Source organism: Tiliqua scincoides, chromosome 4, assembly GCF_035046505.1.
Source record: "Tiliqua scincoides isolate rTilSci1 chromosome 4, rTilSci1.hap2, whole genome shotgun sequence".
In the NCBI taxonomy this organism is placed as follows: domain Eukaryota; kingdom Metazoa; phylum Chordata; class Lepidosauria; order Squamata; family Scincidae; genus Tiliqua; species Tiliqua scincoides.
In genome coordinates this window covers 109,452,178-109,475,627 of record NC_089824.1, presented here as the reverse complement: position 1 = coordinate 109,475,627, position 23,450 = coordinate 109,452,178, and the positions used below count along the sequence as shown (strand labels likewise).

Here is a 23,450-nt window from a genome sequence, read left to right as displayed (position 1 = left end):
TTGGGGCTGCATTGCAGCTGCACTGGTGCTGGAAAATTGAATAGGATTGGGCCCTCAAACATACATACATAAGACCTTTATTGGCATAGATAATGGAAATACGAAATAACAACCAAACATTAAACATTCAGAACACACACACAATAAAATAAAACACTTGTAATCATCCAATACCCCCTCCCCCCATTCACCATAATATAGCGGAAGACCCAGAATTCCGTCCTGCCAGAATCCCAGAAACAAAGTTGGTAACCTTGTCAAGAGAGTCAGTTTCCTCTATGGAAAGAAGAGTTTGTAATTTAAATGAATCCTCCCAGCCCTGCATTTTGTTCAGCAGTGGAGCCAGATAGATCTTACGAAGGGTATCATGGAGTGGGCAGTAAAAAAATATATGATGTAATGTCTCCACACAATTCCTGTCACAGGTACACCTTCTTTCTGAGTAGGGAATGCCACAAAACCTGCCCGCTAGCAGAGCTGATGGAAAGGCATTGCATCTCGCAAGGGAGAATGCTCTGCAAGCCTGCAGATGATAAAGGAAAGAAGCCGGCTTCCCAAAGCTAACTGGGATGTGCAGATGGAGAGGGGAGCAAATGGTGTTAGCTGCACAGAGTAACTCTTGACGCTCAATATCGAGCAATCTTTCCTTGATAGTCCTGTAGGCTTCGCTTAAACCAATCATACCCAGGCTCACTGTGTCTAGTCCTATCGATTTAAACTTGGAGGCCCTCAAACAACTGCAGTTTCTTCCAAGAGCCTAGTTATTGAGTTCTGAGTTTTTCTTGAATAACAGGTTCCCGTGCCACTATTATTGAAGCTGTTAAAAGGAGATGGTGATACAACATGGGGAGAGAGGCCTTCTAGTATTTAGTGACAAAAGCTTTTAGAAAGCCTAAAGTGTATCCTTTTGGATGAATTAGGCATATAGGCCTCTTCAGTGTGTTCTGTCTAGTTGTTGTGAGTCAGGTTAAATCCAGCAGCATTGCAGGGTGTGAGTGTGTGTGGGGAAGCAAAGGAGCAAGATCTTAGGTGGTGACAAGGATGCCTTTTAGACTGTAGTGCCTGCAAGGAAGGCCCCACAGTAAAACAAAAACAAAAACATTCTGTTTAATTAGTTTTACTTTGAAGACAGTGTTAATCTTTGTTTGCCCAACCACAGAAATTATTCCAAAGTTTTATACTTCTGCTTGTTGTCAACTATATCTAAAGTATTCAGTCAACATTTTTACTGGCCATTATATCACCATTACTTCTGTTTTTTTTGTACCCAATAATAAATCCTACCTGCCACTGTTGTATTAACTCATACCGCCTATACTGTTCAAATAATCGTGGTTATAATATGATACGTTGATGTTCGTGTTCTTGCTGTTTATATACATTGCTCAGTGTTGTTTGACCTCTGGGCAACATGCAAAGAGATAATTTGGTTCTTTTTCATTGAGCTGGAGCATATTCTGCTGTCGCCAAGAGATCTTTGCTTGGTCAGCTAGTGGATCTGAAGATAAAACCTTGGTGTACAATGAAAATTTGCCCCCCTCTCTCTTTGGGATGATGGGCACTCTCTACAGAAAACAGAGATATTACACTGCAGGATCATTGTGGAGGGAACCTTTTCTTGCACATTCCATACCTGCTCCTAGGTACTTTTCCTGAGATTATGTGTTTGCTGCTGCCTCCATATTGCATTTTAATCTGTGGTTTTTTCCCTTGGAATTTCTAGTTTGCTTGTTTGTTTGTTTGTTTGTTTGTTTGTTTGTTTGTTTGTTTGTTTGTTTGTTTGGCTTCTGCCTGGGATTCTGGAGCATGGTGGTGAAAACTTTGAATGTAAGGAGGCCAGGTTAGCAAAGAATACCCAGATGCCTAAGGCATCTAGGACGAAATTGAATTAAAACAAGGGGAAGTTATATTAACCTCTTGATTCCTGGTTCTTCCAAAATTATTTTAAAAATAGCTCACGATTGGATTTTCTCTTGTCCTTCAGATCTGTGAATATATTGAGAGGATTTGTTTGGTTGTTAACAAGTCATTTGGTGACACAAGCTTTTTCTTGCATTTAGGACCCAATCCTATGCAGAGTGCGCCAACTCACCACCAGTGTGGAGTCACAAACGTGCCATAGGACACATGTGCACGGGTTAGCGCTGGCCCAGCACTGGAGCTGGCCCAGCTCCAGTCAGAGGCCAGTGATCCACCGCCAGGCGCTCTGTGTGAAGCGCCTTGCGGTAAGTTGGCACATGAGGGGAGGCGGGGAGGAGGCGTTCTGGGTGGGTGGAAGGTGGGGGAGAAGGCGTGGCAGGGGAGGGAGAGGTGAGATCGGCAGAGCTCAGCTCAGCCAGATCTGGAGCCCCAACGTTGGGCCATGCGGCCCAACATGAAGCTTTTGATTCTGCGCCAGCTAAAGAGCTGCTGCAGTCAAGTAGCCCCATTGCAGGGCTTGCATCCCTTACTTGGGAACAAAGGACAAAAGTTCCCTTCCCTCAAGTAGCTGGCGGCTGCTGCCTGGTTGTGCTCAGGATGCTGTGGCAACCACTTTTAGCGCCGCGGCAGCCCCACGTGCCAGGCAACTCAGGTTGTTAATATATATATTTTTTTAATAGGAGCATTAAGTAGAGAATTTCATGCTTTTTGACCGTATGTACAGTAATGCAGTGTCAAACCTTTAAGTAAAAAGGACATTCCACCTTTATTAACTATGTCTGCTTCTTTTGCTCTTTAACTTCTTCAATTGGTTAGGCGTTTATCTTCAAAAATGTTGCAAAAATGTCTTCTATTTTCCAAAGAAGCTCATGTAATGATGCTGCTACCAGGATTGCCCTGTACATCCTTTACAGTTAAACTCAGAAAACTCACATTTTCTGTTTGTGGGTTGGAATACAAGCAACCTTGTGTGAGAGTAGAAACAGGGTTCTACTGATCAAGTCACATCGAATTCCCTGTTAGAGGTTCTCCTGGCCCCTTGGTATCTTGGGGGAGACACCATGAGAGGCTGCAGTGAGAAGAGAGGGACCAGAAAATTCCCAGTATGCTACATCACGTACATAGATTCTAGGGATCTGTACTGAAATTGAAACATATGTAAGTCGAAACATCCTGTTCTTTCCAGCCCAGCCCTATCACACCTCTGTGAAAGCACCACCAAAGAATATACTGCGCCTGCAAAGAGCACACAGCTGTCTGTAACTCAGGGAGCCAGTCTGTCATAGAATAGTTTCCAGTAGAATAAATTTGAAATGTTTCTTCCTGAGATACAGGTTCTATAAGGTTCTATTCTCTATAAGAGAATAAGGTTTTTAACAATAGTGATGAACTGCCATTTTCTTCACTTTGGATACACATATTGTAGAATGGCTGAATATATAATAATAATAATAGCTATTACATTTTAAAGATGTAATCTTTAACCAAAAATGCATAATTTTAAATTTTAAATCTTTATTTGTTGTGCTTCTCTTACCTAACCATAGTCGCTTGTTTATCGGTCATGTTTTATGTCTATCACTCATTTTAATGATAAACAGTTAAATTGTTTGACTGATAAAGCTAATACTTTTATTTATAATAATAGTACTTTCTACTCTTCTGGTAGTCATTTTGCAAGTTGTATGAACTTATAAAATTAAACCTACTTTTATTTTGCACCAACAAATTACTTGAATAGGGAACCTAAACACATGTATACTATTACTATGAATTTGTATTATTTTGATATGCTTTTACGTATGTAGGCTACTGCATACTTATAACCTGTTTGGATTGGAAACCATGGGCATATATCAGATGTGCATCCAGATATGGATGTCATCAATCTGCGACATGTTATATTCAACTGGATATGCATTTGGGGAGTTATCTGAATTTATTTTAAGTATTTTTACGAATGCTCACCTACATTCTGGATTATGATTTTGCATATAACTATGTATTTCTTGTACTGGGTCTGGGTAATACTGTATAGAACCAGGTTGGTGGTAATTATTCCTTTGTATAATTTAACATTTTTGTTAACTATTCTTAAGATGTTTCTGAGGACCCTTGAAATCCAGCTTGTGAAGTGATACTTAGCTTTTAACTTTTGGACACCATTCAATTTGCTCTCTCCAGGAAGAACTGAATTAGGTTTTATTAGTAAATTGGGCCTATAACCCGGTAGTTACATTTTATTAGTTTATCACACATCAGCATTAGCAAACTGTAAATCTGCCTTCAGTGGATAAGAAAAGGTCTCTAGGGACGTTTTGGAAATACTGGAGTTAACAGAGGAAAAAAGTTTTAATCTGAAAAGTGTGGTGTTGTGGCACACAAGTGTGGCAGATATAGTTCATTGAGGGCACAATCCTGACTTGCTCTGGGGGCGGTGCAAGTTTCTTGTGCTGGCCCTGGAGTGTTGCAAACATGTTGTAAGGCACATCTGTGACAACTTAGGAGGAAGCTGAGCCAGCGCATAGACATACGCTGGCTCAGCGAAGCCAGATCCAGATCCCACGCTGCCCAGACCTGGTAAAGAAGCATTCTGGGGGTGTTTCAGGGCTGAAAGACAAAGATAAGTGGGATGGCATGGGGAAGGGGATTGGGATCAGGATACAGCATTTAGGCCAGATCCTAACCCCCAGCCTATGCTTAAGATTAAGTTTATGCTTAATCAATTAACTCTCATACCACAATGTATTTGACTCTTTAAAAATTTTAGTCTTTATTTACTTTCATGTTGTGTGTTAAATTTGCATATATGTTAAAAATGTTAATTGATTTAAAGTTTTTAAAAGCTGGAGTCCTCCTCTCAAACAAGGGGCAAGATCCCTAGACTTTAAACTAGGGGTGACAAACAACGGGCCCACAGGCTGGATGCATCCCGCCAAAACTCTTTATCCAGTCCCGTGAAAATTGGGCTATCCCAGCACTGCCCATTCAGCAGTGCTGCTTCTGCTGAGGTTCTGAGAGGGAGAGACAAAAGAAGGCCTCAGAAGGCAAGGAACACTAAAGGGGAAAAGTCAGACTAAGAGGGGTGAGAGGGGGAGACACAGCCAAGGTGCTGGGAGAGCCCAATTATCACGCAAGATGCATTTACAGCAGCACCACTTCTTCTGAGGTGTCAATTCACAGACCAGCTCTCAGCCACTGAGCTGCAAAGTGACACTACAGCAGAAGTAGCACTGCTGAAAGGGTGGTCGTGTAATTGACCCTCCCAACATCTTGAAAATATGATCAAGATTTGCACATTTTCTCTTCTATTATTTTCTCCTAATGAATTTCTGTGTGAGAATGAAGTGCTTTTCTCCGGCCATCCTATGTTTAATGACACTGCTTCCTGCTTAATGATGTCACTTCCAGCCCTCAGCAGGCTCCCTGAATTCTATTTGGCTAACTATATGAAATGAATTTGGCACCCCTGTTTAAAACATTCTCATCAGATGTGTGTACAGTACACAAAGTCTCCTGTGTACGTATTGGTTCAGTTCTGGCAATCTGTATGCAAGTCAGAACATACCTAGTGCTATTGCACCTGTGTGAGAGCTGCACAAAAGATGTGCTGTGCCTGTGTGAAAGCACTGATGTAGGACCTGTAACTTGGATGTCAGTAAGTCAGGGAGCCAGTATATTGCCTCAAATTTCAGGGAAGAAGATTGCCAGAACTTTGCTGCTTAGGTGGGAAATCATTGGGCATTGGATTATAGGTGCCTTGATTTCTCTGGCAGATTTGGAGAGTTATCTGCTCCACTGTGGAGCTTGTAGCATTTGTTAGATTTTAGAGTGAAAAGATGTCCTTGTCCTGAATGTGTAAAAGTTCTTAAAAGGTCTCTTTTTATATTGGGTCGCAAGCCGATTTCAGGTGGTTCCCCATTCACTTCAGTATTTTATTTTTAATATATTAGACTTGATGCTATCATGGTATATGACTGCATTTGGGGAAATGTTACAGACCTGAACTTTAATAGGCTATTATGTATATTCTTTTAACAATGATAGTAAAGACTTACTCCTGGGAAAGTGTAGGTAGGATTGCAGCCTAGGATAGTTAAAAATTTTCCTGCTTGATGATGTCACTTCCGGTCAAGACGTCACTTCTGGTGGGTCCTGACAGATTCAGATTCTAAAAAGTGGGTCCCAGTACTAAAAGTGTGAGAACCATTGCCTTATAAGGCTTTGCATCACTTCAGGTTTCTCAGTGAAACTGGAAGTCACATGTTTTCAGCTGCCAAGCTCAGTCTGAGCCCAGCAGAGGCTGGGGATGAACGTCCGTGTCTCTACTGAGCTCAGAAGCCCCTCCAGAGGGGAGGGGAGGAGGGCTCCTCTCACCTCCAGAGGGTGCAGCCTGTGGGGACAGGCATTTGCCCGTACCGCTGTTTCAGCTATCCACGGGGGTTCTGGAAGGGAACCCCCACGGATAAGGAAGCATGCCTGATCTGAAATCTTTTTATCACCAGTATAGTTGCAAGTTGAAGTCTACTCATGTGTAACAACTGCGCGACACTATGATTTCAATTATGACTGCAGTGCAGCAGTACAGGGTATTTTAATTTCTTGTCTCAGTGGTGTTTTCCCATTGAGTTTTCAACTCTCTAAAGATGCATTTACTACAAATGTGTGTTGTGGTGGAGAACATCTTAGATGACAAGTGCTGGCGTTTCTGCATCATACATGTGTTCCCTCCAAATTATTCATTTATATAAAAAAAGAGCGAAATCTTCCTTGATTAAACTGCTGCATTTTCATTTATTGGACCTGGGTAAGGCTCTGCATATTCTCTGTTTGAATGAATGGAGGATTGCTCAGTAACAGCACTTGATGAATTTCACTTGATGGCTCTCGCTTTTATGGTTTGTAGAGTTTCCCATAATTGCTTCAACAATCGGTTTCCACTTATTTCAGTACAGACCTGTAGATTGCTGTCAGTGGTGCTAATTTTGAACAGATACTGATGCCATTTCAAGGAGACTGTTAACATGTCTTGGATATTTTGCTATGTTGCTTTTTCACATGTGGCTTTCTGCAGCTCTCTGTTACTATTTGTGTAATTACGCCTGCAATCTGGGCAGAATTAATCAGTACATTTTAATGCCTATTGAAACGGTTTTAATATTGGCATAGTAATTTCAGGTTCCTCAAAATGTCCTGTGAGAGCAGAAAACATTTGGTCAATTTTTGAAATTTAGTATTAATTAATTCCCACGTTCTCACTGCTGCCTGAACTTCCTCCAGATGTGCTGCTAGGAATAGACTGGCTCCTCAGTTACAAGCCATCTGGGCTGTGTAAACTGATTTGTGCCTATATTAAACAATAATTGAACAGAATACGGAAGAGTTATTAAAGAAAATGTACATTGCCTGTAAATCTCAAAAATAAAATATTAAAATGTAGTAAATGTGAATGGAATGTGCAAATGAAGACCTGCGTATTTTAATGAGTTTAGCTGTGACCTTCTCAATTTCAACCCAAAGGAAAGAATTATATTTTTTCTTTTTAAAATTTAAAAAAAAACTCTATAAAACTGCTTACAGAAGTATGTGAGACAGAAACAAGGAAATATAATGTTCTGAACTTGACTGGTCCAAACCACTTGAGCTGCTGTGACAGCTCATAAAACCGAGAATAGTTTTTAGGTGGACTCTGTTTTCGTTTGCCAGAGTGAATTTTCTTGCAGGAAGTAGCCTGAAGGTTTATTTTAGTTTCCAGACTGAGGCTTTGATCTCTCTGTTCTGTCACTTCTCAGGTTACATAGCCCTTTTTCACTGCAGTAAATCTGCAACAGTTAAATGGAATAAAATTTCCTCCTCCTCAATGATTGCATGCTGTTAAATGCCAAGCAACAGCCAGCGAAATGTTTGCAAAGCTCTGCTGCATGCTATAGTATAAAAGTAGCGCAATCTGTTTAGTAGTCTTGTCTATTGTAATTTTTTTGTGCTTGTGCGTGTGTGTGTGTTAAGTCAGCCTATTTATTTCTAAACCCAGCATTCACAAAACCAGGCTTGGAAAAAACATTTTAAAATGCTAATAAATCAAAGAGGAGTGTGTGTGTGACTATGAATTTGTATGCTTGCATAATTCCAAATTAAAGAGACCAAGAATGGTCTAACCAGACCTCAAAGTTAATGGGCTGTTTCTTAGGGGTTATATTTCTAAGTATAACTGGCCTGTTTAACAAGCCGAATAATTAAATTTTAGTTTTTGCCAGGTAGAATTTTATTGCCTTACAAAGCACTTTGCTTTCAGAAGCTGTAACGTAACACAGCTTCATAATGGACCTTGCCTATTATTATATTTTAAGCATTGTCATCATTCTTGCAAAATCACGCCCTCCTTAGTTTTCTTGATGCCATACAATATTTCCCCTGGGGGCTGGGGATAAGAATAGGCCCTCAGTTTGGCTGTACTTGTCGTAAGAGGCGACTAAACAGCCACCGGGTTGATGGGACTCGTCAGCCTGGGAAGGCAGCTCATCTGAGAGAAGGAAAACTCTGATCCCAAACCTCCACTGCCTTGTGGCTACATCCAGTTATGGAAAAGGCTTCAGGAGTCAACCTCGAGGCAAAATCTGGAGCCGGAGTCCCTGAGGCAGTTCATGGCTGAACACAGTCACATTCTGGCAACTCCTGCAACGCTGCTGGAACCAACCGTATTGGCCTTTGCCTTTCCATTGGACCATTTCAGCGACGTGGAGAGGGGGGATTTGCTGCATGGGTAACAGCCTATCCTCCATACCTACTTTACCCAGGCTTTGCGCACTGGAGAGGACACTCTGTTCCAGAACCACCATTCAGAGCGTGACACCATAGTCTTCCGAGACTGAAGGATGCCAACAACAATATTATATAGTTGTGTGCAACATTACCAAAGAACAGCATTGGAAGGCCCTTCTTGTGTTAGAAACGACTGTGCCATTATTGCCCATGGATGAGGATTTTTCACATGGCTTTCCTGCATTTTCTCTTTTCCTTTATTCATCTCACAGTGGCAGTGGTGTAGCTAATGAACATGTATCCCAGTGCAGACCTCAAAATGATACCCCAGAAGTTGTGTCACAACTGGAAGTGACATCATGCCCAGGCTTTTCAATAAGTGCAAACTGGGGAAAATCCTGCCTCTTCCCCCCAGCAGCTTACCACCCACTTGATCTGCCACCTCCCCCCAGTCAGTAGCATAGCTAAGGTGCTACCTGGGAACAAAGATGATTTTATAACCCCCCATGACAAAATCAAATTTAATTAAGTAAATAAATTAAAAGTATGCCCCTTATTGGCTAGAGACACTGTGCTGGGGTGCAGTTATTCACCCCCTGCTAAATATAAGAGGAGCACTTGCTCCTGGTGTGGAAGGGATTGTCACTCCCGGATTGGCCTTTTCAGCCAAACTAGACGCTGTGCCAGAACCACCTTTCAGAGCGCGATACCATAGTCTTTCGAGACTGAAGGTTGCCAATGCCAATACCACTTGAAAGTGCCTATTTACCAGTTAGCAGGAGTAACTGTATTATGATACATGAAAATGAGAGCTGACTCATATTGACACCTTATTGACTCCATGCTGTATCATAATAACATCATAATAACAATCAGAACAATCAGTTTTATAGGTCAGTATTGAGTTAAAGATATCTACTTTTTGTTCCTTAAGGCAGTTGTGTTTTCATTTTCTGGTTAATTGTCCATACCTTTTGATGGAATACAGATATTCCAATGAAGTTTGTTTCATTGCATTCTGCATTAAATTGCCTTTCCAAGGATATATAACATGATGGTATTATTCATACATACCAAGATTTTCACAATTTTGTCCACTAGTGTCGAGCTCAGCTTGTTACCTCCCTAAAGCTTGTTGCCTGGTGTAACTGCTACACCGCTGCACAGTGGAGAGGCAGGCAGTGAAACCCTGATTTGCTGGACATATCATGAACCAGCAAACAAATGTGTTAACCCATTCATAATATTAATTTTTATATTTTTTCCTTCCATAACAGGCTGCCTCTCCCCAGCCAGTGGCGTAGCTAAGGCATTTATCTGCTATCTGGGATCAAAGAAGATTTTGTAATCCCCCATGACAAAATCAGATTTAATTATTAAGCCCCTTATTGGTTAGAGACACTGTGCTGGGGTGAAGAGGAACAGTTATTCCCCCCCCTCCCGCTAAATATAAGAAGGACACCAATGAAAAAGTGCCTTGTTACCCAGTTAGCAAAGGTAACTGTATTATGATACATGGAAATGAGAGCTAACTAATATCAACACCTTGTTTCCATACTGTATTATAATAACATCTCATTGGCTCTCAGAACAATCAGTCTCATAGATCAGTTTTAAGTTAAGCAAATCCTTAACTTTTTGTGGAACTTTTTGTTCCACAAGACTGTTGTTTTCATTTTCTGTTTAATTAGCCATAACTTTTGATAGAATACAGATATTCCAGTGCAGTTTGTTTCACTGCATTCTGCATTAAATTACCTTTCCAGTGATATATAACATGATGGTATTACTTGTAAATACCAGGTTTTTCACAATTTTGGTCACTAGTGTCAAATTCAATTTGTTGCCCCCCCTAAAGCTTGTTACCCTGTGCAGTTAGTGCTCCCTGCATCCCCTTAGCTATGCCACTGGTGGAGGCTATTTGGATTACAACCAAAGTTCAAGCAGCTGAATGGGAGGGGAGGGGTTGGCTTCTAGGTCAGGATGGCATGAAATCTAAACAGTTATATTTGGCCTTAGGTTTTGTTTTTTAAAAGGAATTGTGTGATACAGGTAACAGGTTATAATGATTTGGGTAGCTAGACATGTTTTAGCAGTGTAACTTTTTACAAGGTTTTGCCTGGTACTTAGTTCAGAAATGGGACACATTAAGCACTGAAATCTGTATTTGTAACTATGGAAAGCAATTATTTTTGATCAGGGGTTCTAAGAATCTTATTGTTACAAGTATGCAGTAATGTGTAAAATTACTAAGGCAAAGTACAATACATTCCCTGGATCACTGATACAGTTTTTATTTTGCTACACTGTAACCCTCTTTGAAAGATTACAGTCTTCTCAAATATTTTATATCCCAGCAAAGAACAGAGGTACTCATGTACTCAATTTTAATTGAGCTGATTTCATTTAGACATCGTAGTAGATATACAATTATATGTTGATATCATCGTATGTGATACGTTGCACAAGCAACATAAAAGTGCACACAACAGATTTATAGCTAGTCCACACTGTTCATTTGATATTCCTAGGCCTGCTTGATTTCACAGTCTCTTGCTTCCAAGTCTGTAGTAGTAGGGAAGTTCAGCAAGACGCATGCAATTGTGACTGGTTTCTTGTTCTTGTCCACAGTAGTGGAGAACATAAATTAAACCAGCTGTCCAAGGTCACACCAATGTTGTGCAGAACTTCACTTGACCAAGGCAGAGCCTGACAGGCAGAGCCTCACCTGACCCAGCAAGAAAAAAAAGACTCAAGTAAAAAAAAAATGTACCTTTTGCCTTTCCCAAGCTGTTTCTCTCTGCTACAGCACACAGTCTGTTTAAACATGGAGGGAACACACACATGGAAGGAACTAAGAGAGCTGCCAATCAACTCAATTACTATAGTGTTTTGCAAGGGACAAAGTAGGCAGAAATGCCTATGCAACCAGGGAAAGCTACTTCTGTTTGCTCAATTATAAAAAAAATGTGTCATCAGTATTTGGGGAGGCATCAGGAAGAGTTGCCTCCTGCAGGTTGGGCTGTATTCATAGCTAGCTACAAAAAAAAAAAAAACAACAGGATGGCTGACTAGCTAATAAAAAATAGCAGGATGCCTGCATCAGCAAGCTCTAGGGAGGCTGCTGGAAGAGTTGTTTCTCTTCTGTTTGAAAAATAAACACACCATGGGGAAAAAATGCAGGGAGGAGCCTGCACAATGGACTGGCTCTCTAAAGCACCAGGAACAGCCGTTTTCTAGTTGCTTCAGGAAGCCTGTACTAAGCTCTCCAAGTGGGAGTAGAAGAGGTGAGTTTAAAAAAAATGATGGGGGTGGGAGGAGAGAGAGAATGTGTGTATGTTTCAGAAACTGCGCTTTATTTATTTCAGGTGGGGGGGGAAGAGTGTGTGTGTTGCAGAGACTGGGCTTAAGGGGAAAGGGAGAATGGGTATGTGTTGCTTCCCCTGACCTGGATCTCACTGCCTGTCACTGGGTCACACCTTGGACTTTCAGATGAGTGCTCTGGTTTGGACTGGCCTGTGGAGTCTTTTTCCATATAGAAGTTACTGTTCACTCTTAATGAAAACTCATGTTGATATGTAAGCCCAAACTGCAGCACTGAATTGTTCTCTGTCTCTTATGGGACCTTTAGCGTTTTAACCAGCATCTCAGACTAGAAGGATATGAGGTCAGTTCAACCCTAATGCTGGGTTTACATTTTTTTTTATGAGTAGGTATCTAGCTCTTAAACATATATGGAAGTGAGTCAGGCCGTAGGACCATTTTGCCAAGTAATGTCTTTCTGACAAGGTTTCAAGTCTTGAACAGAAACTTTTTCCAGCTATGTTACCCAAGCCGCTCAAATGGAGACCTTGGGAAGTGACTCTTGGACCCTTGGGATGCATGGCAGAAATGCTACCATTGTACTGAGAATTCACGCTATGGCTGCTGGGAATGTTAGAAACCATATAGGTGGTTCAGCTAAACTATATATCTGGTTATTTTCAGTCATTGAAAGGTGAAAATACTTTATTAAGAGACCACTATCTCTGCCTGCTTGTTGCCCTTCTATATTTTGTGTTCCAGTCCTGTTTCTTCAGTCAGTGGTGCAGGAAAAATATAATCATGTTCAAAATTTTGTAGAAACAAAAACAAAAGTGGTATCTGAATAGATTTGGGTGGTGTTTCAGACAATTCACTGTCTATTTGAACAGAATAATACTGGGGTCTTTGGGTGTGGTTTCTGACTTAGAATTCATGGTCTTCATGAAAACCTGTTGGGAAACTCTTTTGCTGTTTGCAGCTCTTAATCTGAAGTCTAGAACACTTAATACTAGGTGTGTTTTTCAGAAATAATGAGAATTTCTGCTCAAAGCACGATATAAAACAATATTAAGATCGAAACACAAAAAAACCACTCTTTCAGGAAATAACACCACTTTTGCTTGCTTTTGAGAAATCCACAAGTAGTTTTCAGAAAGACAGTGAGCCCCTGAAGCATTTCTGATGTTGGAGCGACTGTGCGCATGTGCAGTCATTATGACTGCTTGTCAGCATTGTGCAGCACTTTTGGGGACCTTGGAAAACCAAAGAATGCTTTCTCTTATTATTATTTTTTTTCCTGAACTGCATCTTGATCTTTTTATCTATAGATATTGATTGGTATAATTAATTAATGATTGTACTCCAAGGTTAGCTTTGGAGGTATCTTAACTGTAACTTAAGTAAAACAGCTGCTCATCAGATTTTAATTGCATTATGATAGGAAATGAACTCAACTTTTTTGAAGTATCTTCCCTTCATGAGATGTGAGATTTCTAAAGTAAAATAATAAATTTTTAGATAACTGCTAAAATGGAGCCAAAGAAAGAGGAGCAACTAAGTGTATGTCTGAGGTGGTTTTAAAATAGCCAAAAAATTATTTATTTAAAAATAGTAATAAGGCCTAAAGCTATAGGAACATAGAGAAGGAAAACAAAAGGGTATAAAGGGAAGATCATCATTTGAAAAGGAGAGTCAAAAATTTGAGAACAAACTTTAAAATTTGTCTAAACTGTATTGCACTTAGGCCAGATACTAGTACTCCCATCCCCCAGATACTAACTGACCCTCCTGAGCATTATACCATGCTGCTCGGATATGTACCAGCAAATTCGCTGGAGCAGATCTGAGTAACCCTATTAGGTGGCTGCTATGTGACACTGGGGAGGGGAAATAGATCCCCTTACTCCAAGTTGCGTAGGATCCACCTCAAACTCTGTGCTGGATACAGCGCAGGCCCGCCAGCCTGCCTGTTCCAGCAGAGGTTAGGATTGGGCTGCCTGACCTCCAGAAAGTTTGCAAATTAATTATTATTATTATTATTATTAACAGTATTTATATACCGCTTTTCAACTAAAAGTTCACAAAGCAGTTTGCAGAGAAAAATCAAATAACTAAATGGCTCCCTGTCCCAAAAGGGCTCACAATCTAAAAAGATGCAAATGAATACCAGCAGACAGCCACTAGAACAGACAGCGCTGGGGTGAGGTGGGCCAGTTACTCTCCCCCTGCTAAAAAAAAAGGAGCACCCACTGAAAAAGTGCCTCTTACCCAATTAGCAGGGGTTACCCATGACATTGCCAGGTATATTTATATGTTACATAATCTGATAGTTTACAAGATTCATGAGGGGATTTGATATTTAACTTTTGGATAATGCAAGACTCAAAAGAATAATTTGACAGTAATTTAATAGTCTACCTTTAAAGCCTTCATGAATCAGCATAATAAAGTTTTACTTTTAACAAATGTAACATTTAAGACAGAAGCTAAGAATGGAAACTGTTTCAGTATAAAGAAAACTGACCATTAAGCTGGACTTTTTTGCATTTTGCTTCATTTCATATGTCGTATTTACAATTTTGTGAACACTCCAGGCCCTCTTCATAACAGCCAGTTTAATGGCAACTCTTTAGAACAGTGGTTTCCAAACTGCGGGTTTCCAAACCACTGCCAGGAACAGAAGGAGGGTTTCCTTACCTTCCACAAGCAGCACTGGCATGGGGGGGGGGCTTGCTGAGAGCCCCACGGACACCTCCACCAGGCTCCCCAGGCCTCAGAAACTGAAAAAAATTCAGTTGGAGCCAACTTCTGCGGTGGATTCCAATCACTTTTTTCAGTTTCTGAGACTTGGGAAGCTCTATGGAGGCCTCTGCAGGGCTCTCTGCACCCTCCGGATGTCAGCGCTGCTGGTAGAAAGTAAGGAAACCCCCCCCCCCCGTTCCTGGCAGCAGCATGATCCTGAGGATTGCATTGCTGCCTTCCCCCTCTTGCCCCTTAAAAGGGCATAGCCCAGTGTTTCCCAGGCTGGTGGGAATCTCTGTTTTAGAACATAAGAACATAGGAAGAGCCACCAGGTGCCTCGGGGAACACTCAAGACAACTCTCAAGACACTCAAGATACCTGCATCCTAGTGCTACTCTTTTGCATCTGCCATTTCACCAATAGCCCACTTCTGAAACCAGGAGGTTGTGTATACCCTTCATGGCCTGTAACCTGTGATGAAATTTTCCTCCATAAAATTGTCAAATTTCCTTTTAAAGACATCTAAGTCAGGTGCCATCCCTGCATCCTGTGGCAAGGAGCTCCACAGATTAATGACATGTTGGGTAAATAAATATTTTCTTTGAGCTGTCTTACTAGACCAGTAGCTTTGAAATGGTGTCCTTTGTTCTTTAAAACATTGTAATACTTGTTCCAGAGGAAAAAGTCTCAAATAAAAAGGGAAAGGGGACTGCCTTGGTGGAAGGCCACAGGAGAAGGTGCAGATGTGGACCTATGTTTTTTCTTTCCTCTGCTCTTTTATACCTTTTTCTTCTGTTTTGAGACTTCTCGGCAGGGAAACTGCTTTTATTGCTGATATTGCATAATAAATAATTTCCTATGTCAGTGGAAGTGTCAAATAATGGTTGTGGTTTAGTCTTATGTAGGAATACCAGTAAACAAAGAGGCATTCAAGCTAATGTAAATCCAGGATTGTGTTTGAACACGGGTGTCTCTCTAAGCAGTTCTAAGTTTAGAAACTTGGCTGAGAGCTTAATGAGGTTCATTATGGAAGTACAGTATATGAGAGCTTTTGCATCAGATAAGTTTCAAAAGCATCATTGATTCATTATGGGCAAAAATGCATTGATCATTGTCTCTTCTGGGTACTCAAATTCTCATGGGGAGACTCTTGTACATTTTTATTCCTTTTAAGATCAGAAATTGCCATCAGTTTTCCATACTGAATTCATTAATGAACTATTTTGTACCCATTAAGCTCTTCGTGATGTGCAGTACACTTTGTTTTAGGAAAACTGGATACCTCCCACATCGGGTTGTATCAGTTGGCAAGAACCAATATCACTGGCCTGCCTCTGGAAAACTCAATACACAGCGGGCAGCAGGATTTGACCTTATATTTATTTATTATATTATAAATTTATTTTCTCCCCAAAGGGCACCCAAGTCCCCAAAAGTCTTGCCAGATGTCTTTAATGATGCACTGGCGTGTAGACAACTATTTTGTCAATACAGTGGGCTCACTGTATCTGCAGATTTGGGATCTGCAGATTTCAGTATCCACAGGTCCCTGAACCCACGGAATGGACCCACATGGCCCATCCAGAGGTGAAGGGAGCTATGGTGAGGGTGTTCTGAGGGTCAGGGAGGCTTTGAGCAGCTGTGAAGGCCTTCAGAGAACCAGAGAGGGGTTTCCTGGCCCTCTGAAGGAATTAAAATGTCATTTCCATTTTTCCCATAAAACCAGAACTGACCTTCTAAGGCCTCCAGAGACCTTAGAAGGTGTTCTAAGGCCAGGGAGGCTGTAAATGGCCTCTTCGGCCCTCAGAACATCTTCCAGATGGAGGGTTAAAGGGCCCTTGAAACCCACAAACTTTATTGTTCGTGAGGGTTCCTGGAACAGAACCCCCGTGGATAATGCAGGAAGACCTGTATTGGGCTCACATACATGATTAAAGACATTATGGCAAGACTTGTGGAGATAGACGGCCAAGATTCTGCTGCCCCATTGTGTATTGAGTTTGCCATAGGTGTGCCCAGTATTGAGAGTGTACACATATACCATGATACATTACCTTTTTAAAACATAATGTGAAAAGTGAAAATGAGCAGGCTCAAGTGTTTCTGCTGCACTGCACATTCACTTTACTTACAGCACAGTCCTATGCAAGTTTATTCAGAAGTCAGTCCTCTGGATTTCAATGGGACGTACATTCTAGGAACACATAGGATTGTAGCATGCATTTGCTAAACTTGTACACAGAGTTTTGCTCTATCCAGGTCTGACTTTTTCTTTTGGTCAGTTAGAGGTTTGCTACTCATGGAAACTTTGACCTTCGAAAGACACGGTTAAGCACATCAGTTTTTTTTTTAAATCTGAAGACTTATAATTGTGAAAAAGTTTGCCTCTACAAGCTGGATAGATTTCCTCCTCAGTGTAATTCTGCTCATGCTATTTGTTCACTGCATTTTGAAGTCTCAGCTGCTTTTGGGATCCTGACTATATGTGATAATTTTTGCTGTGAATTCAGTACTGCTTTGAATTTTTGGAAATCTTTTCTCTCACAGGCACTTTAAAAAGCTGAACTGTCATTCTGGAGTGGTCCTAGATCATGCTAGCAGCCTAGGTAATCCAAGAGGTTTTAAGTATTGGTCTTCAGTTTACAGTGAAATGTGCTCTGACAAGGCTGGCAGACCTATAGGAAAAAGAAATATTTATGCTCAAGAGAAGTGCATATGTAGAGACCGCAAGTATAACTGATGGCTGGAAATGATTTCAGACTAAAAAAACAAATCATTAAGAGTGCAAGGGGGTAAAATACACAGTTCTTATTTTAAAGGGCTTCAAAATGATCTAGCAACTGAGGTTAGAATTACACAGTAATTAGCTAAGCTGAGCTGTTCACTACTTTAACTTCATGTCACCCAGTCACTGTGGGCAAAGGTCCAAGAGGAATCTATGCCTCTGAACCTGCATCACATGTCAGTATGTACCACTAGCAACAAGAATTTTCAGAGACTTGGAGCCCAATCCTGAGCTCTCTCATGCCAGTGGTATGAGCATACTGTCAGGACTGAGTGTTGCAAACGTGCCATAAAGCATGTTTGCAGCACCAGGAGAGCAGGGAGCGCCAGCACTGGGCCTCAGCACTGGGAGGAGGACAACACGTGACCACCAGGGGCAAGTAACACCTTCAGGTGGGGGAGGTCAGGACAGGGAGAGACTGGCCCCGGGGGGGGGGACTAGAGGAGGCCTCCTTTGCCATATCCTATGCCCTGTGTTGGGCTACAAAACCCGACACAGGGCTTCTCTTGTCTGTGCTGGCAAAATAACTGGCACAGATGCCAGTAGCTCCACTGCAGGGCCTGGGGCTTTCCTCCGGGGAAGGGGCCTTTCATTCTCTGGCCCTGCTGGATGCAGTGGTAGCCATTTTGGTACTGCTGCACCCAGTGGTGCCAGAGCAGATAGGACTGGGCTAGTAAACTCCTTGAAACCCAGTTTAACAGATACTGATAAATTGTTTTAGTCTTCTGACTTTCGCTGGATTTCACAAAGGTGGAACCGCTGTTCAAAACAGCAGAAATTTTATATCCAGATTCTGTAAAGGACTGGAGCACACTTGGACAACCATATAAAAATTAACTTGTTTAAAAGGTGGTGATTGGTACGTATTAAATTTGAATTGGATTGCTAGCTTGTTAACACAGTGTAAAGGAGAAAGGGGCTATGATTGAGCATGGTTCCCCTTTAAGTTTGCGCATATGGTTAGCACAATCCTTGCACTAGTATGGACTTAGTGCCTGTTACTGAAATATAGTGTCCCCACATAATGAAGAGGGGATTAGTCTTGTTGTTTAGCATGATGACACTAGTATTTGCTGCTTTAGGAAAGGGGCAGGTAGCTGAACAGTCTCCAAATTTATTTTTTTTAAGAGAAAAGTGAAAGGTTCAGAAAATGGAAATCATTGCTGTACAGAAAACTTGTAGCCTTGATTGATGTACTGTTATCTCCATTTTTTATAGTTGCTTAAGAGCTGGAATGATAGAGGAGAGCACTCATTCCCAAAAGAACATAATTCCTATTATTCCATAAACAGATTTTAAAAATAGTTTAAAGTTTACTACATGGTGGAGGTCTGAGAATCTGCTATTTTGGTGTTTGGCCATAGATGCCATGGTGTTCATACTACTGTACACGACAGTTCCTGAAATTGCAATCGTATTGGGTACATTTGCTGAGATGGGGGAAACATTTGTGCATTTATTGCACCCACAAAAATGCTGGAATGGTCCTTGGAAAACCATCCATTTTGGTAATTAAGAATCTATACTAATAGGCATGAAACTATGAAATTATGTAATTGTAATGCCTTGATGGAGGCATTCTTTGAAATTTTGGAGAAAATGCATCCAGGTTGTGGGTATTGTCAGGCCACATGTCTGTGCGTCTCTCCTGGCCTGTAATTTAGGGTGTGGATTATTCCTTCTTCCATTCTGAAACTTAAGAATTCCCCTGTAGAAGAAGAAGGGGAATAAAGAAAGGCAAATAACTATTTTAGACAACCACATTTTTACAGTATAACAGATCTAGCTTGACAGTTGTGGTAGTCTGAAGGTTAGCTGTTGTGTTCTCAATGAGTGGCTATGTTCTGGTTCCTAGAAACATGCAGCGGAGATGTTTGAAAATTGTGTTATTTGCTTTACTCAGAAGTAAGTCCATTGTGTTCTGTAAGACTTGGGATGTAATCCTATCTTACTCACCAGAAGCAAACACCTCTAGCAATAATTGAGAGAAAGAGAAGTATCTAATGGCTTTGTGGTGTGTTTGCCACTCCCCACCCTAGCTTATTGTCACAGTGCATGAAAAATGTCTAAAATTCCATACTGGTGCAACACTTCCATTGGACCTGACACTAAAATGGGAACCACCCATGCATGTGAAACTTAACTAGTTACTATTGCATGTGGGAAATCAGAGCAGCAAGCATCCCAGAAAAGTAGCGTGTGAACTAGGCCAGATTCACAGTGTGTTCAATGAGCTGATTCTTTACTGCTAGGTTTTTCCTGGTTTGCCTTTTTTTCCTTTTGTACTGTAGCGTTTGTCTCAAATTGTCCTTACAGTTCTCTTTGGCACCATTTGGAAATAACCAGAATTTCTCAAGCTTTAAACTCTAAAGCTCTGTGTCTAATTACATACATGTTTATTGAACTAAAAGGGTTGATTTGATCAGAACATAATTGAAACCATGATTCTCTTCCCTTACCTAATTCCAAATATGTTCAGGAGTAGTTCTGAAGAAGTTGAAGTAAATTGGAAATGGCTGGAAACAGTGGATATTATCCAGAGATAAGAGAAGAGTGCCATCTAATGGCTTAAGCAGAAGCTTGTTGTCTCAATAAGCAACTTGCTTCTCTGCTCCCTTGAAATGCATGAAGAAATGCAGGCTGCTTATTCGATGAACAATCTCTGAAGTGAGGGACGTTCAGGCTCTATCCCAGCAATTTTCAACCTTTTTTCATCTCATGGATAAGAGGCATATTTTAGTGGGTGCTCTTCTTTTATTCAGTGGGGCGAGAGTAGCTGGCCCCTCACCCCAGCACTGTCTTTTCTAGTGGCTGTCTGCTGGTGTTCTTTTGCATCCTTTTAGATTCTGAGCCCTTTTGGAACAGGGAGCCATTAATTGTTTGATTTTCTCTGTAAACTGCTTTGTGAACTTTCTGTTTAAAAGCGGTATAATAATAATAACGCACAAAAGTTGCCAAGGCACGCCATCAGTTTTTTGACAGTTGACAAGGCCCATGGCACTGACAGCAGGGGCTCACTTCCCCCAGTGGCCCTAACAACAAATGATCCTCCGCCAAACTCCTGCAGCACACCTGCAGATAATCCACAGCACACCAATGTGCCATGGCACAGTGGCTGAAAATGGCTCTATCCTCTCCATTTAGAGGATCTCTTACTGCAAATCTGGGACTGGAAAAGACGTACTTTGTTCCTGAAGAGCTACTGACGGTCAGAAGGCACAGTACCAGGCAAGATGAACCAGTGACAGGCTCCCCAAGCTTCCAGCTGGAAGAGATTTTTTTAAAAACCCTTTTCCAAGATGTTTGGAGGCTTGGGGAGCCCTGCAGAGGGGTCTGCAGGCTCCCCAGATCCCCAGGAGGCTGGCACTGGCTGCATGTAAGTGGAAAACTTGTCCCTGGCAGCAGCACGATCCTTGGGATTGCATTACTACCTTTCCCTGCCCCTTAAGGGGTCAGAGACAGGGCTTCTCAGGCTGGTGGGTGACCCACCAGTTTCAGAACACCTGATTTATAAGACAGCTTCATCTTTTCAAATTTACTAGTGTTCCTGCACCATTGGCTGTCCCTGAAGTAGTGCAAAATGAACTTGGCACTTTACGTAACCAGTGATTATAAGTATGCACAGCTGTGCATACTTAGATATGCCACTACTTAGATGTGCCATCAAAACATAAAGTGTGCATGAGGTACTCAGCTGGTGTTGACTTATTTATGAATTGTCCTGAATGCCCTATCTATAGTATCCCTAAAAGACTGCTACCATGTGCTTGTTTTCTTCCCTTTGAAATGGCAATAAAGCCAGACATTGATAATAATTTACTTTTATTAAAAAAAGTAATAGGTTTCTCATAGCAGGTAGTAGAAAGTAGCAGGTTTCTCATCCTGCATGCTTGTACCTACACTGAAGATGAGATCCTGGGTTTCCATTCACTATAAGACTTCATATTAGATGCAGTGTGGTCTAGGTAGACTGGAAGTGATGACAAAAGCACACTAGGAACTTGCACTATGACTTTACATCTTTTCATGAGTCAGTCCTTGGCCCCTGCCTGCTCCAGCTTCTAATCAAGGATAATAAGGATAAAGTTGCCTGGGAGTTTGTGCTTACATTTGAGGCATATTTCCATAATGCCATATGTGACCACTCTGAAAATATTACTATTAGTTGGGGGGGGGGGGTATATTTAGCCCATGCAGCAAAGGTTCTTTGTTTGAATATTCCACATTTGTTGAATTGTTCACCATAAAGGCTCAGACCTTTGCAAATGTGCTTATCTGTAGCTTCTGTTACTTCAGAGAGACATCCCTACTTCACCTGGCCTGTGAAAGAATTCCCAGGTTATTTGCAGCCTTCCTTATTTACTTGTCATAAGTAGCTGGGAGTGAATATTTTGAGCGTACTTGGTGCTAAGATCCCATATGCTGGCTCTCGAGTTTACTTGTGTGCGTGCACACACGTGTACTCACTCACTGACTCTCTCTCTCACAAACACACACACACACACACACACACACACACATATTCCATATCTCTCAGTCAGTTTCTACGATCCAGTAAATCATGTCGGCAGTGTAATGTTCGATTTCATGTGAAACCCCAGCTCTGTTTCTGTGCTAGAGAAGCTAGAAGAATTGCTGTTTGCAGTATTACTGCTCCTAGAAGGGAAAGGGCAGGTTTCTTTGACTAGTTGCTCCTATGTTACTTTAGTCACATGAGTAGTCTGCTCGCATGAGCAGATATGTGCAGAAGTAATGAATGATTTGATTTTTGGGAACTAACTCTGGGATTGGGCAGAAATTTCAGTCATTCCTGTATATGTTTTGCTTCTGTTAGCCTCCATTAGTTGATATTAAATACCTTCAAAGATTGCATTCTGAAACAGACATCTGAAACAGACATCTGTGATGTCCCATGGCTATGTTACAAATGTCAACTCAGCTGTGTTTTCTTTTCTGTATAGTGCTGCAATGGATGGATTTGGCCAACCTATGGGTATCCCAAATCGCCCCACCACTGCTTATGGATATCGACCAGACGAACCTTACTACTACGGCTTTGGAGCTCGATAAAGCAGTCTGCTGTATTGGACTATTACTTTCCTGTATTCTTGATTAACTGTAGCTGAATTGATACTTTTTTTTCTTAGTAATGCATGATGCTGCTGTTTACAGGTCTGCGTGGTACATTTCCTTTGGTATGTATCATTCAAGCGATATTGGTCATTTAGTAACTCTTCGCTGCACACATTTTTTTTGTACAGTTTTTGCCAGATGTTGGAAATTTTATTAGCTAGGTCGTAAAAGGTTATGTAGATTAAACAACTAATTTAACTTCTATTAATAACAGATTCTACAGTCTTTAGTAGTGGATGCCCAGGCTCCATGAGATCTTAACTGAATTTGATATTTTGTTTATGAGCAATAATTTAATTACTTTGTGAAAACTTAATGGATTTATCTTGTTTTAATGTCCTTGAATAAGGCTGAATAACACTAAAATCCAGAGACAGGCCTCTTCATCTTGAAAGATCTCTCCCAAAAAGACATGCTTAGCATACCTGTTGCAAGTAATTATATGTTGTATTGTTTTTCCATAGTTGTCATACAGATGTGCATATGCATTGTGTATCAACTTTAACTGTGGTTGAAATAAACTGTTCAATGTGCAATATGGCTTTCAAATTACAAGGGAAATCACAGGTATAGTACTGTCCTGTTCTGTCAGAAATAAGATGGGGAAATACCAAAAAGACAAAAGCAAAAGCACCATCAGTTGTTGTTTTTTTTTTTTGACAAGGCACACCATGCTGGTGGTAGGTGGCACACATCCCCAATGGCCCTAGTAATGAATCACCCTTCACCAGTGTGCCAAGGCAGTGGTTGAAAATTGCTGCTCTAAGGGCCCAATCCTATCCAACTTTCCAGCACTGTTGCAGCAGGT

The 23,450-nt window shown here is 41.2% G+C and overlaps 1 protein-coding gene across 2 annotated transcripts in view; it reads left to right on the top strand.

Annotated features, from left to right (window-relative positions):
• The window catches only part of KIFAP3 (kinesin associated protein 3), a 93,117-nt gene extending 69,939 nt beyond the window's left edge, over positions 1–23,178 (top strand). For both annotated transcript variants that reach the window (XM_066625464.1, XM_066625463.1), the window contains exon 20: positions 22,471–23,178. In XM_066625464.1, coding sequence (XP_066481561.1) covers positions 22,471–22,579 — 109 coding nt within the window. In that variant the 3' untranslated portion in view covers positions 22,580–23,178. The remainder of the gene's footprint in view (positions 1–22,470) is intronic.
• Positions 23,179–23,450: the final 272 nt, after the last annotated feature.